The sequence below is a fragment of the Astatotilapia calliptera genome, chromosome 5, assembly GCF_900246225.1.
Source record: "Astatotilapia calliptera chromosome 5, fAstCal1.2, whole genome shotgun sequence".
Taxonomy (NCBI): domain Eukaryota; kingdom Metazoa; phylum Chordata; class Actinopteri; order Cichliformes; family Cichlidae; genus Astatotilapia; species Astatotilapia calliptera.
This window is the reverse complement of record NC_039306.1, coordinates 28,517,674-28,531,481: the sequence shown is the minus strand read 5'-3', so window position 1 is coordinate 28,531,481 and position 13,808 is coordinate 28,517,674. Positions and strand designations below refer to the sequence as shown.

General features: G+C 39.4%; 1 protein-coding gene and 1 non-coding gene across 3 annotated transcripts; both read left to right on the top strand.

Annotated features, from left to right (window-relative positions):
* Positions 1-1,450: 1,450 nt before the first annotated feature.
* tmf1 (TATA element modulatory factor 1) lies at positions 1,451-13,718 on the top strand. Of its 2 annotated transcripts, none has more exons than XM_026168682.1 (17): positions 1,451-2,112; positions 2,232-3,601; positions 4,294-4,397; positions 4,746-4,872; positions 5,049-5,154; positions 5,627-5,769; positions 8,266-8,432; positions 9,655-9,811; positions 9,936-10,028; positions 10,209-10,365; positions 10,483-10,675; positions 11,755-11,824; positions 11,913-12,005; positions 12,104-12,223; positions 12,361-12,519; positions 12,636-12,761; positions 12,902-13,718. In XM_026168682.1, the coding sequence occupies exons 1-17, from the start codon at positions 1,977-1,979 to the stop codon at positions 13,040-13,042; spliced, it is 3,462 nt and encodes a 1,153-aa protein (XP_026024467.1). In that variant the 5' UTR covers positions 1,451-1,976; the 3' UTR covers positions 13,043-13,718. The 2 variants fall into 2 exon arrangements, with proteins under 2 accessions (XP_026024467.1, XP_026024468.1); XM_026168683.1 differs by having other exon boundaries at positions 1,452-2,112; positions 2,235-3,601.
* Positions 11,459-11,531, top strand: trnar-acg (transfer RNA arginine (anticodon ACG)). Its single transcript has one exon. It is a non-coding gene; the product is annotated as a tRNA-Arg (tRNA).
* Positions 13,719-13,808: the final 90 nt, after the last annotated feature.

The following is a 13,808-nucleotide window of genomic DNA, read 5'->3' as shown; positions in this document are numbered from 1 at the left end:
GACAGTAAATCTCTTTTCCTAAACTGCAGGGATCAGGCTCAACAAAACCATGCACCTTCTTCCTGTTAGGCGTTAGCTGTGTTAGCTGTGTTAGCTGCTCAATTAAAAAAAAAGAAAATGACAGATAAACCGAAACAAAACAAAGAAAATGTATAAATTCTACTAGATTTGCTTCTATCAAACAGGTGGAGCCTAGGTGTCTAAATCTTCGAAAACCTCTCCTGCAATGTCAACATCTCCACCCAACTCAAAAAGCCATCAACAGCAGTTACTTACTGAGGTCCCCCTCACATCCAAAATCTACCAGAGGAACAGGTCAGCAGGTGTTCTATTCATTTTTTTTAATCTAATCATTTTTATGTTGTTTATATATAAATGTTAACACAAAAGCTGTTAATGTTTTGTTATATGGTTCCATCTCTAATTAGATCACCTGTATTTGTGGTGCAAAGCCAATTTACACTTGATATTAAACATCTTTGTAATTTTCTTTTTTTGGATGAGGTGGAAACAACTAGAAAATGTGTTATATAGATACACACTGTTGTTGCTCATTTCCTAGAAGTTAGTTAATATTAATGTATGGTTTGCACCACTTAACCAAACTCAAAACCATGACCCCAATCTCTGCTCCAACAGTTCAGATGATCAGCTGGGTATTAAACATGGCAGGTGCTTGATAAATGGATCAGAATCAGGTGTTTTAGAGCAGTTAAGCACCTAAAACCTAAAACAAGCAGTCTCAAATACCAAAGTTTAGAGGCACTATCAGTATTGCCCTAAGAAAGGTGATTTAACTGCATAGTATCCCTGAGGCAACAAACCAGAAAATACTGTTTTAGCAAACAAATTACATCAAAATCCACCTTTAAATAACCAAATATTTTTCCTCACATATTCAAGCACATTCACATATTTTTAAATATAGATATTTCCAATTAAATGTGTTATAATGAGATTATTCTCAGCAGGAGTTGGCACTACGTCCTATGTGGATCTGGTTCCCAAAAGGATTGCTCAAGAGCCAGGGTAAACTTCAGAAGCTTAACATATTTACATACAGCCTTTGAATGCCAGGGTTATATCACAACAAAAAAAACCCCAATATATATATATTTTGTTCATGTTCTTATTTTCAGACCATATTGCAATGTCCTTTCTCTAAAGCTGAATTTTCGGTTTTCCTTCTAAGAAAGTTCTTTGCATCAATCAAACAAACATTTTTGGTTAATAAACACTGATGAAACGAATGAAAAATGGTTTCAAAGTCAAACTCTCTTTTACTCCTTATTTTACTCGTATCCTCGGTTAATAAATAAAACACAAAAATAGATTTAAGAGACAGTTTAATAACCAATGATACCGTTTACTGGCTGATAGCTGTCTGTTGTGCTAATATTTACGGAGGGGGAGGGGCACGGACGCGCTTCTTCGCTGGGTTACGGCTCAGACCGGATAATGACGTCACTGTGCTACGTGGAAAAGGAAGCAGCGAGCAAGCTAATGCTAGCATTGCTACAAGTTGTGAGCGACCAAAACAAACGATGACAACCAAGGAAAGTAGCCGTGAAATTTGGGATTAAACGTGAGAATGGTCTGAATTTGCGATGGTTGCAGAGTTCTGGGGATAACTGTATTCCTGCATGACTGACCTTTGGCGTGAAAGCGATTTTGAGGGCCAGCTTGTCAGTTTTCGATCCGAAACTATAGTGCATTGGTACTGTCCATATACACCAAAGGTATGCATTGCTAACTAGCTGTTTGGTAACTTGCTGTCATCAAAGCTTGGAGTGGACAGTCCGTTTTTTGACAGTGCAGATTATTCCCAACCAGTCGGCGTTGATTATATATCTATATAAAAAAATGGAAAAACGGAAAAAATAAACGTATTCTTCTGCTGACGCTGAATTCGCTCTAACATCCGTGTTACAAATCCTGAACTTGGAGTTTGTTTGCTGTCTTGCCTTATAAGCAAAATGAGTTGGTTCAACGCATCTCACCTGTCCAGCTTCGCTAAACAAGCTTTAACATCAGCTCAGAAGTCAATCGACCGAGTTCTGGACATCAAAGAGGAGGACCAGTGGGATGGTACAACTGTAATGCCCCACCACGGTAAGTAATTAATGTAATATAGCGTGTTAACAGCTAATGTTGATGTATGTAAATGATATGCAAATGTAAAATTAGAAGCTAAAGCTATCGAAAGACTTGACATAAATAATCTTTCTCAGCAGATGTCACATTACCTGGAAAGCTTTCATTAAGTGGAGGCTGGGGGTTGACACAGTGGGAAGCACCCGCCGAGGAAAAGACCATCACACCACCCCCTTCATCGGAAGCCATCACTACTCCCGTCACTCGTACTGTTGTGGATGAATCCGAAAATTTTTTCAGTGCCTTTTTGTCACCTGGAGATTCACAGGCTGTCACCAAAACTCAGGTTGTGTCAGTACCCCCTACTAAGTCTCAAAGGCGGCCTCAAGAGAAAGAAAAGCAAATCAAAGAGGCTGTTGTCCAAAAAGATGTGGAGAGTCAAATGTCATTCGTGGTTGAGGATCCTCAATCTGGACCTGCTGATAAGATCCATGAGAGTCAGAAAGCTGGTGAGATCCAGGTGGTGGAGATCAAGCCCTCACCAGCAGACACTGTCCTCCTGCAGCCAGTTTCTCCTGTTTCCTCTTCCAGTGATCTTCCTTGTGACTCTGACAGTAAAGCAAGCAGTGTGAAAACAGATGCTGACTCAGTAGTTTCTGTTGACTCAAAAGCAGAGCAGTCACACACTTCAATAGAACACCAACCAGAGAAGGATACCACAGATTCCCCTCAACCTAAGAGTGCTGCCCCTTCTGATCCGTCACCTCCCGTATCCACTAAGGAAGTACTCCTAGAGCATAAAGACTCAAAGACAGAGGATCGTCAGAATGATACACCCTCTCCTCCAGTTAGTGCTTTCTCCTCAGGAACCTCAACCACCAGTGACATTGAAGTGCTTGACCATGAGAGTGTGCTGAGCGAGAGCTCAGCCAGCTCTAGACAAGAAACCGGTGAAGGAAAGACTGGCCTTCACCTAATGCAGGGCTCCTTCCAGCTTCTCACTGCCTCCACATGTGGAGATTTTCCTAGACTAGAAGACTACCCAAAACTCACAGAGAGCTGTGGTTCCTCCTCAGATGCATTTGAGCGTATTGATTCCTTTAGCGTGCAGTCACTGGATAGCCGGAGCGTCAGTGAGGTCAACTCGGATGACGAAATCCCTGGCAGTCGGACTCTAGCATCCGTCACTGCGGGTCCTGCCCCTTTAACAGTGCAACAAGCTGAATGTCAGAAGCAGGAAGGTGGAGAGGCAGCAAAGGTAGATGAGAAGGAAGAAGATGACGAGGAGGGATTCACTGAAACAATGCGGGAGCAGTCGCTGGATGAGATGGAGGAAAGCGGACGAAGTGCGACACCTGTGAATAGCGAGCAGCCCGAAGACTTGACAGAGCAGGAGGCTAATCTCACACTGTCTGATGCCACCGCTGCAGCTGAAGAACAGATCACTCCACCAATCACTGCAGAAATGAAAAGTGCCTCAACTGTCCAGATACTGGAGCTTCAGAAGGTAACCAAATGCTGTCTGCATCTGGTCCTGTCATTTGAAAAGATTGTTTATGCAATGCACATACTGCCAGATCTAGTTGGAAAAAGTCCATATTGCTTCTAAAATCCATTGAATACAACCTGCAAAATGGTTACTGCTCAAAGAAGGGTAGGTTTTTATCTGTAACTGAAAAGTAATGTATAACTGATGAAGTGGCAAATGAGTCACATTTAAAAATAATAAATTTACAAAAAACATTTTTAGCATAGTTTTTCTCCTCCATATGAAAGAAAGGGAGAAATTGCTTTGTTAGATTGTCATGTCACAGCATCATGACAGCTTGTGAACTGTACAGCGCTTGATCTTCAGCGCATTTAGTGTGACTTTAGGTACTTTGTTTTTTCTGTTTAAGATTATTTTAAAGCTTCTTTTTAATCAGCAATTTTGTTGAATATTTGCTTAAGAAAGGACTAAATCGTTTACTTGGTTGTATTAAAAGTAGTCATGGATTTATTTTCAGTGAATTGAGTAACAGTGCTTATAATCTAAGTAATGTTTCTCTTTATCCATAAATATGTATTTACCTGACAAATTGGAATCTTTATTGATAAACTTTAAGAATTTCGCTTCTTGTTAAACAGAACCAAATGATTTCTTTTGCGACATTTTTAGAATCTTCTGTAAATACAGAGCATGTTGTGGTCACGTTATAGGTTATTGATGAGCTATCAGGGCGTCTTGAGAAGAGAGAGTCTCAGCTGCTGGCAGTTAGCAAAGACAAGGCCACACTGGAGGAGGAGTGTGACAATCTGAAAGAGTGAGTATGAGGCAGACACCTGGTTCACAAAGGAAGTGTAAACAGTCTTGCCAGGAGTGCTGGTCTTCCGGATATGTAGGTGAGATGAAATGTCACCAGCATAATGCCACTGTGCAAACACTGAGCAAGCAAGGGGAGAATAAGTCAATCTGATTTAATGAAATGGATTTCTAAATTGGCATGACAGTACTGTAAGAGTCTGCTAAGAATTTCAAATCCTTTACTTAAAAATTAAGTGACTCTGAATTGTCATACTAATCTACTAGTATGGATTTTTAAACGCTGGCTTGGTCTTGAGGTTGTCTTTCAAAATGAGCTTTTAAACTAATGAAATCTTTCATCCTCCAGTGAAGTGATAGGTCTGAAGGAGGAGAGCTCCACTGTTCAGTCCCTGAAGGAAGAGCTCACCCAGCGTATAGCAGAGGCAGAAAGGAAGGCTCAGCTGGCCTGCAAAGAGAGAGACATAGCTAAGAAGGTAATGCTAAGAGCTCTTAGTCTGTGACTTGTTAACTTATGATTAACAAAATAAATGAAAGGTGCTGACCTTTCATGTATTTCTCCTACCACAATTACTTCTAGATGGACAATTAAAATTTTACATGTCCAAAATTTTTGTGGCAAAGATTTTATTTTATTCTTTTGGTGCTGTAGGAGATAAAGGGTTTGCGAGAGGAGCTTTCCACAAGACTAAACGCCAGTGATACAATGGAGATCATCAAGGAGAAGGAGGAGCAGATCAGAGGTCTGCTGGAAGAGGGTAAGACTTGTTTATGGAACATGTTTTTTTTCCACCGCAACCAACAGATGGCATAATCAACACTTGGTAGGACAGTAGCTCTTACTTGTTAGGTTATTACTGATTAAATGGTAAATGGCCTGTATTTATTTAGCGCTTTACTAGTCCCTAAGGACCCCAAAGCGCTTTACATATCCAGTCATCCACCCATTCACACACACACATTTTAGCCACAGCCACCCTGGGGCGCACTGACAGAGGCGAGGCTGTCGGACACTGGCGCCACTGGGCCCTCTGACCACCACCAGTAGGCAACGGGTGAAGTGTCTTGCCCAAGGACACAATGACCGAGACTGTCCAAACCGGGGCTCGGACCGGCAACCTTCCGATTACAAGGCGAACTCCCAACTCTTGAGCCACGATCGCCCCACTTAGCATCACATATCGGCTTTGTTAAAGTGTCTGAGTAGGTTTTTATTTTTCTCACTTTTAGGTGAAAAGCTGTCCAAACAGCAGCTACAGCACAGCAACATCATCAAGAAACTGCGTGTGAAGGAGAAGGAGAGTGACACAAAGATCACCAAACAACAAAAGAAAATCAAGGATCAAGAGGAAGAGCTGAGACAGCTCCAGCAGGTAGGGATTTGGGATGTGTTCAATACTACACTTGAATAAAAGTTCATACCCAACTGTTATTTAAAGCATTTTAGTCTTAAGGCAGTTTAGTTTGAGTTTTTGTGTTTAATTTCATTTTCCTGGATCAACTTATTTTGTTCTCTCTTCCTTCCCTCACCTTTAACCGATCACGGCTTCCAGTTCTTCCTGTTAAGAGGGAGTTTTTTCTTTTCACTGTCGCCAAGTGCGTGTTCATATAGGGTTCATCTGATAGTCGCTATTATTTTAGGGTATTTTACTAGAGATGGACCGATCCAATATTACGTATCGGTATCGGTCCAATACTGACCTAAATTATTGGATCAGATATCGGAGAGAAATAAAAAATGTAAACTGATCCATTAAATATCAAAAAAGCACCTCACAAAACTTGCGACACAGCGTAACTTGGCTCATAACGGTAGCACGTCGGAGCAGTGTGCGTCACGTGATAGTGCTGCTGTGTGTATTTGTAGCCAAACCGTCATTTCATCTCCGAGGAAGTGATCCCAGAGAGAAGTAAAGCAAATGTGTAAGTTCATCTCTGAATGTTTGTAAAGCATTCCCGCGTTAAGCTTAACAACATATGGACCAACTGCCTCTCTCTCTTCCTTCCTCTCCTGCTGCTACTTCAATCATGAAACTGATCAATGATCAGCTGATCGGCTTTTCTGTCGCGAGTCCGTCTCTCTTCTTTGTTTTTGGCCCACTTCGCGCCAGAAAGAGGAAACCAGCAGCTGAACAACAGCAGCACGTTTCAGCTTGATAATCTGTTGTTAGAATTTATTTATTATTACTTTCTACACCAGGATCTTTTTCTATGTAGCTGACGACTGGTAACTGTGCAGGAGCCGATCTAGCAAAGTTTAGCCAGGGGGGCCGATAGGGCATTAACAGGGAAAAGGGGGCACAAAGACATACTTTTCTTTCTTATTCTCATTTAAAATGTTGAGCTTTTAATAAATAATTATCCGAATCTGACACCCAAAGTTTTAATCTGATGTAGAATATATAGAAGTCCATTACTGTATATAGTAACTATTAAGTCTAATATACCCTAGTAAGCTATACTACTTTTTCCTTTGGGAAGATACCATCTGTGCAGTCTGCAGTTCTGTTGAAGAAAGATGTTGAATCTATTTAATTATTGTAGAAAATGTTTTTATTTCTGTGCATTTTTTTCTTCACACTGCATCAAATTAAAGTTGATTACGTCGATTAAGCATCACGAGGTGGAGGGTGTTTCCCTATTTTTTTTTTTGCTGGGAGTTTGCAACCCTATTAGTTAGGTTGCTTAATATTTCTGCTAAGTACTCTTTAAAATACCAGAATAGGAAGGATGGAGTAGGTTTAAGGTTATTAGATTGATCAGTTTTGCTGAACTATGAAATATTTTGGGTGCAGTGTATTTTTTACATACAGGTATATCAGAATGGCTTTAGTGTTTGTTTTTGTAACTTGAGTATGAACTTATACAAAAAGCTGCAAGATATTAAAAAAACGTTTTATTGATTAAAAAACACTATATCGGATTCATATCAGTATCGGCAGATATCCAAATTTGTGATATCGGTATCGGACATAAAAAAGTGGTATCGTGCCATCTCTAGTATTTACCTTACAATGTAAAGTGCCTTGAGGTTACTGTTGTGATTTGGGGGTTTATATATGCAATTTAATTTAATTTACAATAATTTTTAAGAAAATGTTATCATAATTTTTAATTAAAAACATAATATTAATATTATTAATTCTTTGTTTTCAGTGTTTAGTGGTTAAATCTTATGTTGGAAGAATCAAAAGGTACCTGTTAATTAGTTTATAATTAAGCTGAACTTGCTCGTAATTGTGCTGATTGGGAGCGTTTTTATTCTTCAGCTCTCATTTTATGGGAATTCATTTGGTTTTATTACAAGAGGGGTTTACTTTTATTGCATGTTTTGGCATGTCCTTTCAGTAATGGTACTAGATGGGGCTTGTTTTAAAAATGAAAGTAATTCCAAAATGCTTTCAAGCTCTCAACAGCCTCCTCTGCCCTGTTTTAAATGAAAAAGCCCCTTGAATCATACTCTTGAGACTGTGGAAAATAAAAATGTCACTTTCCAAAATGATGAGTAAATGCACACCTTAAGAACACTGTTACATTTGCTTACACTGTTAAACAATGCTGCTCATACTAGTTTTCTCAGTTTGTTATGGTAGTGTGGATTATGGCTTCAACATGGTCACGTGTAACGTATGGTATGTCAAGCCAAAGTCTTATACTTTGTTTTCTTGCAGGAGATCTAAAGAAAACAATGTTGTAAATCATGGCATTTACTAGTCATTTATTACTGGTAAATGTAACATGATAAAGTCACTTTTTCTCAGTTGTTTTTTTTTCTCAAACACATTTGTATCTCATTTGCCCATCCAGTGTAGACAATTATTGATATTTACTTCAACTATAAAATGATCATGGTTTCCTGTTATGTGCAGGTTCTAGATGGAAAGGAGGAGGTGGAGAAACAGCACAGAGAGAACATCAAGAAGCTGAATGGTGTGGTGGAGCGCCAGGAGAAGGAACTGAGCAGGCTGCAGTCAGACACTGAGGAGCTGCAGGAGAAAAACAGGAGCCTCGAGGCTGCTCTGGACAACTCTTATAAGTAAGCAAACTAACCTCATAAGCTTGCAACATGACAAATTCTTTGCAGATCCTAAATGGTCACTGTATTCGTAAAGACATTCATATGTTAACCAGAGCTATTAGAGTGCACTCATCCATGTTGTTTTCTTTTTGCAAAGTTTTTTCTCTCCCTATGTTTCCCTTGATACTATTTCCTCATTGCCATATTTACACTGTGAAGACACAAATTTTGGCCAAAAGCCAAAAACTAATTTGTGTAAGTCAGGCTGATTAAATGTTTTACAACCACGAGTTGAACTTTGATATGTATTTTAAAACAGAACAAGCCATGTGGTTGTTTTTCCACATGCCTTTCATTTAAAGTGACAATTCATGGCCATGCTCGTTCCATGTACACTAAGGCTACGTTCACACTGCAGGTGTTAATGCTCAATTCCGATTTTTTGATCAAATCCGATTTTTTGTCTGCTTGTTCACAATACAAATAAAATGTGACAGCAAACGCTCTCTAGTGTGAACGGTCAAAGCGGCCCGAATGCTCAAAAGAAGACGTCACACACAACGCGCTCTGTTTATACCCAGACCAAATAGTATTGTTTGACTGATGGCCCTTAATATAAAGACTTCGGACTTTACGTTTCCCAATTTTTGTTTTAAGTTATTTTATTTACATAATAATGTAGATAACCTAATAATTATCCTTATTGCTGTTTTAGAGGAGCGGTGCTTCAAAGGATAGCTGCAGATTTCTGTCAGAATCTGCAGATTATACAGTACAAATAACATGCTCACGTTTCTCCAACGTTGTCTTCCCAACAGTTTCACTAACATCTACGCTTGATGGCCAGGAAGCGTTTGCAATGTCTTCTCCGGAGCTGATAATTGGCGTCTGTCTTGTGTCAGTGACGCAAAAGACAGATTTAATGTGACATGACCATTCACACAGCAGTCGCTTTCTAAAACATCGGATATGTATCGGATTCAGTACCACATACGAAAGTGACCCAGCTCTGATTTGAAAATTCACACTGTCATACCATGATCGGATATGGGTCGCATAGGGTCAAAGAAATCGGATTTGATGCGCTTTCACCTGCAGTGTGAACGTAGCCGAAGGCATCTCATTATTATATTACCTTAGAGCCGGGACCACTCTAAATAAATATACATAGATACATGTGCTGATTGTAATATTTATGGAAAGTCACAGTGATGATGGTCTTCTTCAATATCTCTGTTAGGGAGCTAGCAGAACTACACAAGGTAAATGCCAGCAGAGCCAGTGAGGCTGAAGAGGTGGCTCTGAGCAGGGAGACTCAGGCCAGAGAACAGCTGAGTCTGGCTCTGGAGAAGGCTCAGGAGGAGGCCAAGATACAACAGGAAGCTCTAGCAAACCAGGTAACACTGGGCCACACACTAAATATATAAAACACATGTGATAAACATCAACTATAAGATACTGGTGCAATTTAAAAAAAAATAGTTAACTCAACATTATATTGTTGTCTAATGCTGTGTACAGGTGGCTGACCTGAGGCTGGCACTGCAGAGAGCAGAGCAACAGCAGGCCAGGAAAGAAGATTATTTGAGAGAGGAGATCAGTGAACTTCAACAGGTAGCATACTATTTCCAACTAAATTATCTCAATAGACGAAAAATACATTTTGATAGAAGAAAATAATTTTACAACAATTTCGTGGTACATGTACAATGACAGTAAAGAGCTCATCTTTTTTTAAATATAGCAACAGAATTCTTTTTTTAATGCATGCCATCATTTCTTGTCTTCTGTCAGAGACTTCAGGATGCAGAAACTAGGAACCAGGAGCTCAGCCAGAGCGTTACCTCTACCACGCGACCTTTACTGCGACAAATTGAAAACCTACAGGCCTCACTGGGTGGTCAAACGGCCTCGTGGGAAAAACTTGAGAAGAATATCTCTGACAGGCTTGGTGAGACTTAGGGATTTAAGCTTTTACACCATGTCTGTGTAAAACAAACAGCAAATTACAGTATCGTAGAAAGTGGGGAATAAAAGCTTGATTTGTTTTTGCACCCCCTCTAAACAGCGGATGCCCAGGCGCAGCTAGCCATTGCTGTGGAGAAAGAGCGATCAGCAACAGAAGAACTGTTGTCCATTAAGTCCCAGTTAGCCTCTCTGGAATCCCAGAATTCCTTGCTTCGGCAGGAGAAAGCCAGGCTTCTGGCACAGCTGGATGCTGAGAAAAACAAGAGGGAGAAATTGGAAGATGAGAGCAGCAGGTAATAAATTTAAAAAAACCAACCAAACAAACTGGAGTCTACAGGGTTAAGTGCTCATGTAGATCATCCCCATCATCATGTATACCGCGTTTACTGTATGTGGCTTATATGTGGAGTTAAAGTAAACATATGTGTGGTTAGTTTGTTTGATAATTATCAATTTTTGCCGTTTGGTTGTTGGTGGCTTTTCTTTGCTTTGCACAAAAAAAAGTGTTAGTGTGACTGTCAAAAATGGGATTGTTCTCCACGTTGTCAGAGAGGCTTTGTGTAGAACTTAGAGCCTGACTTTGAATTTCATTTGTCTTTTTTCGCTGTGGTTTTTCTTATTGGTTCCAAAAACCTGCTTTGAAACATCAGTTAACAACACAAAGAGTTTGAGCAGCACAATGAAATGCTGCATTTATTGCATTAGTTGCTCTGAATGAAATGAAATCTCTTTGGTTGTGGTTTTATGTTGTGCCAATAGAAAAATATTCTGTGTCAAGATTAATGGTGAAAAACATCTTACAGTCTCTGCTAGGCTTTGTTTGTAGATTGCAGTTTGGTTTTGTTCTTTCATATGTATGTGAAAAGAAATGAGTAGCTCGGGTTTTTCTCAGTGAGACAGGAAAACTGAGTCACAGTAGTCTCGCTTGTAATGCTAATCCTTCCTGGAGTGCTTTTGTTTTTCAACAAAGCCATTTGTGACTGTGAAGCTGAGGCCCCTCAACACCCACTCATGTGTCAGCACGTGGTTTCAGTGGCAGACTGTTTTCTTTGATGAGGAAAGCAGAGGGTGTGGTGGGGCCAGTGGCGCAATGGATAACGCGTCTGACTACGGATCAGAAGATTCTAGGTTCGACTCCTGGCTGGCTCGTCACTGTTTTTGGTCTTTTAACAAAAAACAAGTTGTTGGAAATATAAATACATTAGATATAAACCTTTTTTTTTCTCCCTGAGGAACCATGTAGAAAAGTAGAAAAGTAATCCTTTATATCACACAGTTAGGCTTTCATTTGTAGCATTTCACAGATGTATTGCACTGTTTTTATTGCTGTTTAATTTTTTTTGGTGACTTCTTGCTCATTTTATCAATGTAGGGATCGTGTTGAATTGGAAAACCTGCAAGGAGAACACAATCGAACGTTAGAGGAAACAAAGAAAGAAAAGGTACCAAAAAAGCTATTTTCTACTTATGATGTTGTCCTGTATGAAAATGATTTCTCATGGGCATCTTTTTTTTTGCTCCTTCTACCAGTTACTGCTGACTAATCAGTTAGAGATGGAGAAGATGAAGGTAGAGCAAGAAAAGAAGAAATGCTATTTGGCACAGGAAGCACTCAAGGAAAAGGTTTGAGAGAATCTCTTATGTGTTGTTTTTTTTTCCTTTTCTTTTCTGTTTTGACTTCATTCAGTCATGACTTCATTATTTCAATTGTGTCCTATCAGGAGCGAAAAGCCACGACACAATCAGTTGGAGAGGCCCTAGCATCATCTACACCCTCCTTGTCTCGCTCCAGCTCGATGAGTGGGGCAGACAATGGGCTGCACACTTCTGTTCTTTCACAGGTGCATTCTACTTTTCTCATAGAGGTAGTTAGGAATATGATAAAAAAGGTTAAGCTCTGTAAACTGAAGATGAGTTTTTAAATGCTGTGATGTCCTTTTGTACATTATTTTTCTCCTTCTTCTTAATCCATCTGCAGGATGACTCTTTAGACCATTCACTGGGCACTATGACTATGTCCATGTCGATGAGTGGGACCAACCTGTATGAGGCGGCCAGACTGTCTGGAGGCTCCAGCATCATAGAAAACCTCCAGTCTCAACTCAAACTGAGAGAAGGAGAGATAGCACAGCTGCAGGTAATGTCGAATTAAAATTTTAGTGATTAGGCTGTTGCTTCTGCTATCAGCAAATGCACGCAGTTATTTGTACTGCACCTCACCTTTTTGTCCTTTTCTTTTTCTCCCCTTTTTAGCTTGAGATCGCTAATCTGGAGAGGAGACGATCTGTGATGGCACAGGAGCTGGTTCGACTCACAAATCAAAACGATGAGATGGAGGAGAAGGTGACAGAGATCCCCAAGTTGAAAGTTCAGCTGAAGGTACAAGGCTGTACAGCGCAGGGAATTAATGTTATACATTTTCCATGCTGCCAGATGTCAAAACTTGAATTGAATCATATTTCCTCTTGAGAGGGCTTATTTGCAGAGTGTCTTCTGATTATTGTGGCTGTGCATTTCAGGATCTGGAGCAGAGGCATAACACCATTCTGCAGATGTATGGAGAAAAGGCTGAAGAAGCAGAGGAGCTGAGACTGGACCTTGAAGATGTAAAGAATATGTACAAAACCCAAATCGATGAATTGCTGAAGAACCAGAAATAAACCAGTTTCCTTTACGTGTTATTTTGGGGCACGAATCAGCTGACAATATCAACAATAAATGCATTCACAAGAAACAATGAGGTAGAACTTTTAAGTTGAATCACTGTGTAAGAAGGAAATTCATTCATATTTGTTATTTTGTTTTAATTGATTATCATATGCGTTATTTAAGTGTCAATATTGGAATTGTGCAAAGCATACAATGAATACAGAATCAGTATGTGAAGAATTGTCGACGTTGACTTGACTCGTCCATCTGGAATCTTTGGGAGTTTGCTTTCAAAATTTCTTGTGATTGAACCTTTAACATAGTATTGTATAGTTTAAATTGTATGAGCTGGTGAAGGTTTTTTCACTATATGAATTCATCCAACATTTCTTTATAATCAGAAAGGTTTAAGATATATATAAAATGTATTGTACAGAGAAATTTATGTATTGTTCTTAACACCTTACAGATCACAAAGTGTGGTGTAGGCCTGAGTAGTCTTTGAGTGAAATCCTGAAGATTGGATTTCAAACTTTATACATATGTAAATTAATATACATTTATTAGGTTAGTAAAAAGTAAGTTGGTTCTTTATTGTTAAATCACACAGAAGATCGAATTTTCATTGCATTCAAATAAAACACTACATCTCAGTGCAACACAACAATAAATCTGTTCTGAACAATTCTATGTGTCTCTTTCACTTTTTGGCAAGACTAAAACTTAAAAAAATGACTGATACAAATTACTAATGCCATATTGTAACACCTAGAATGT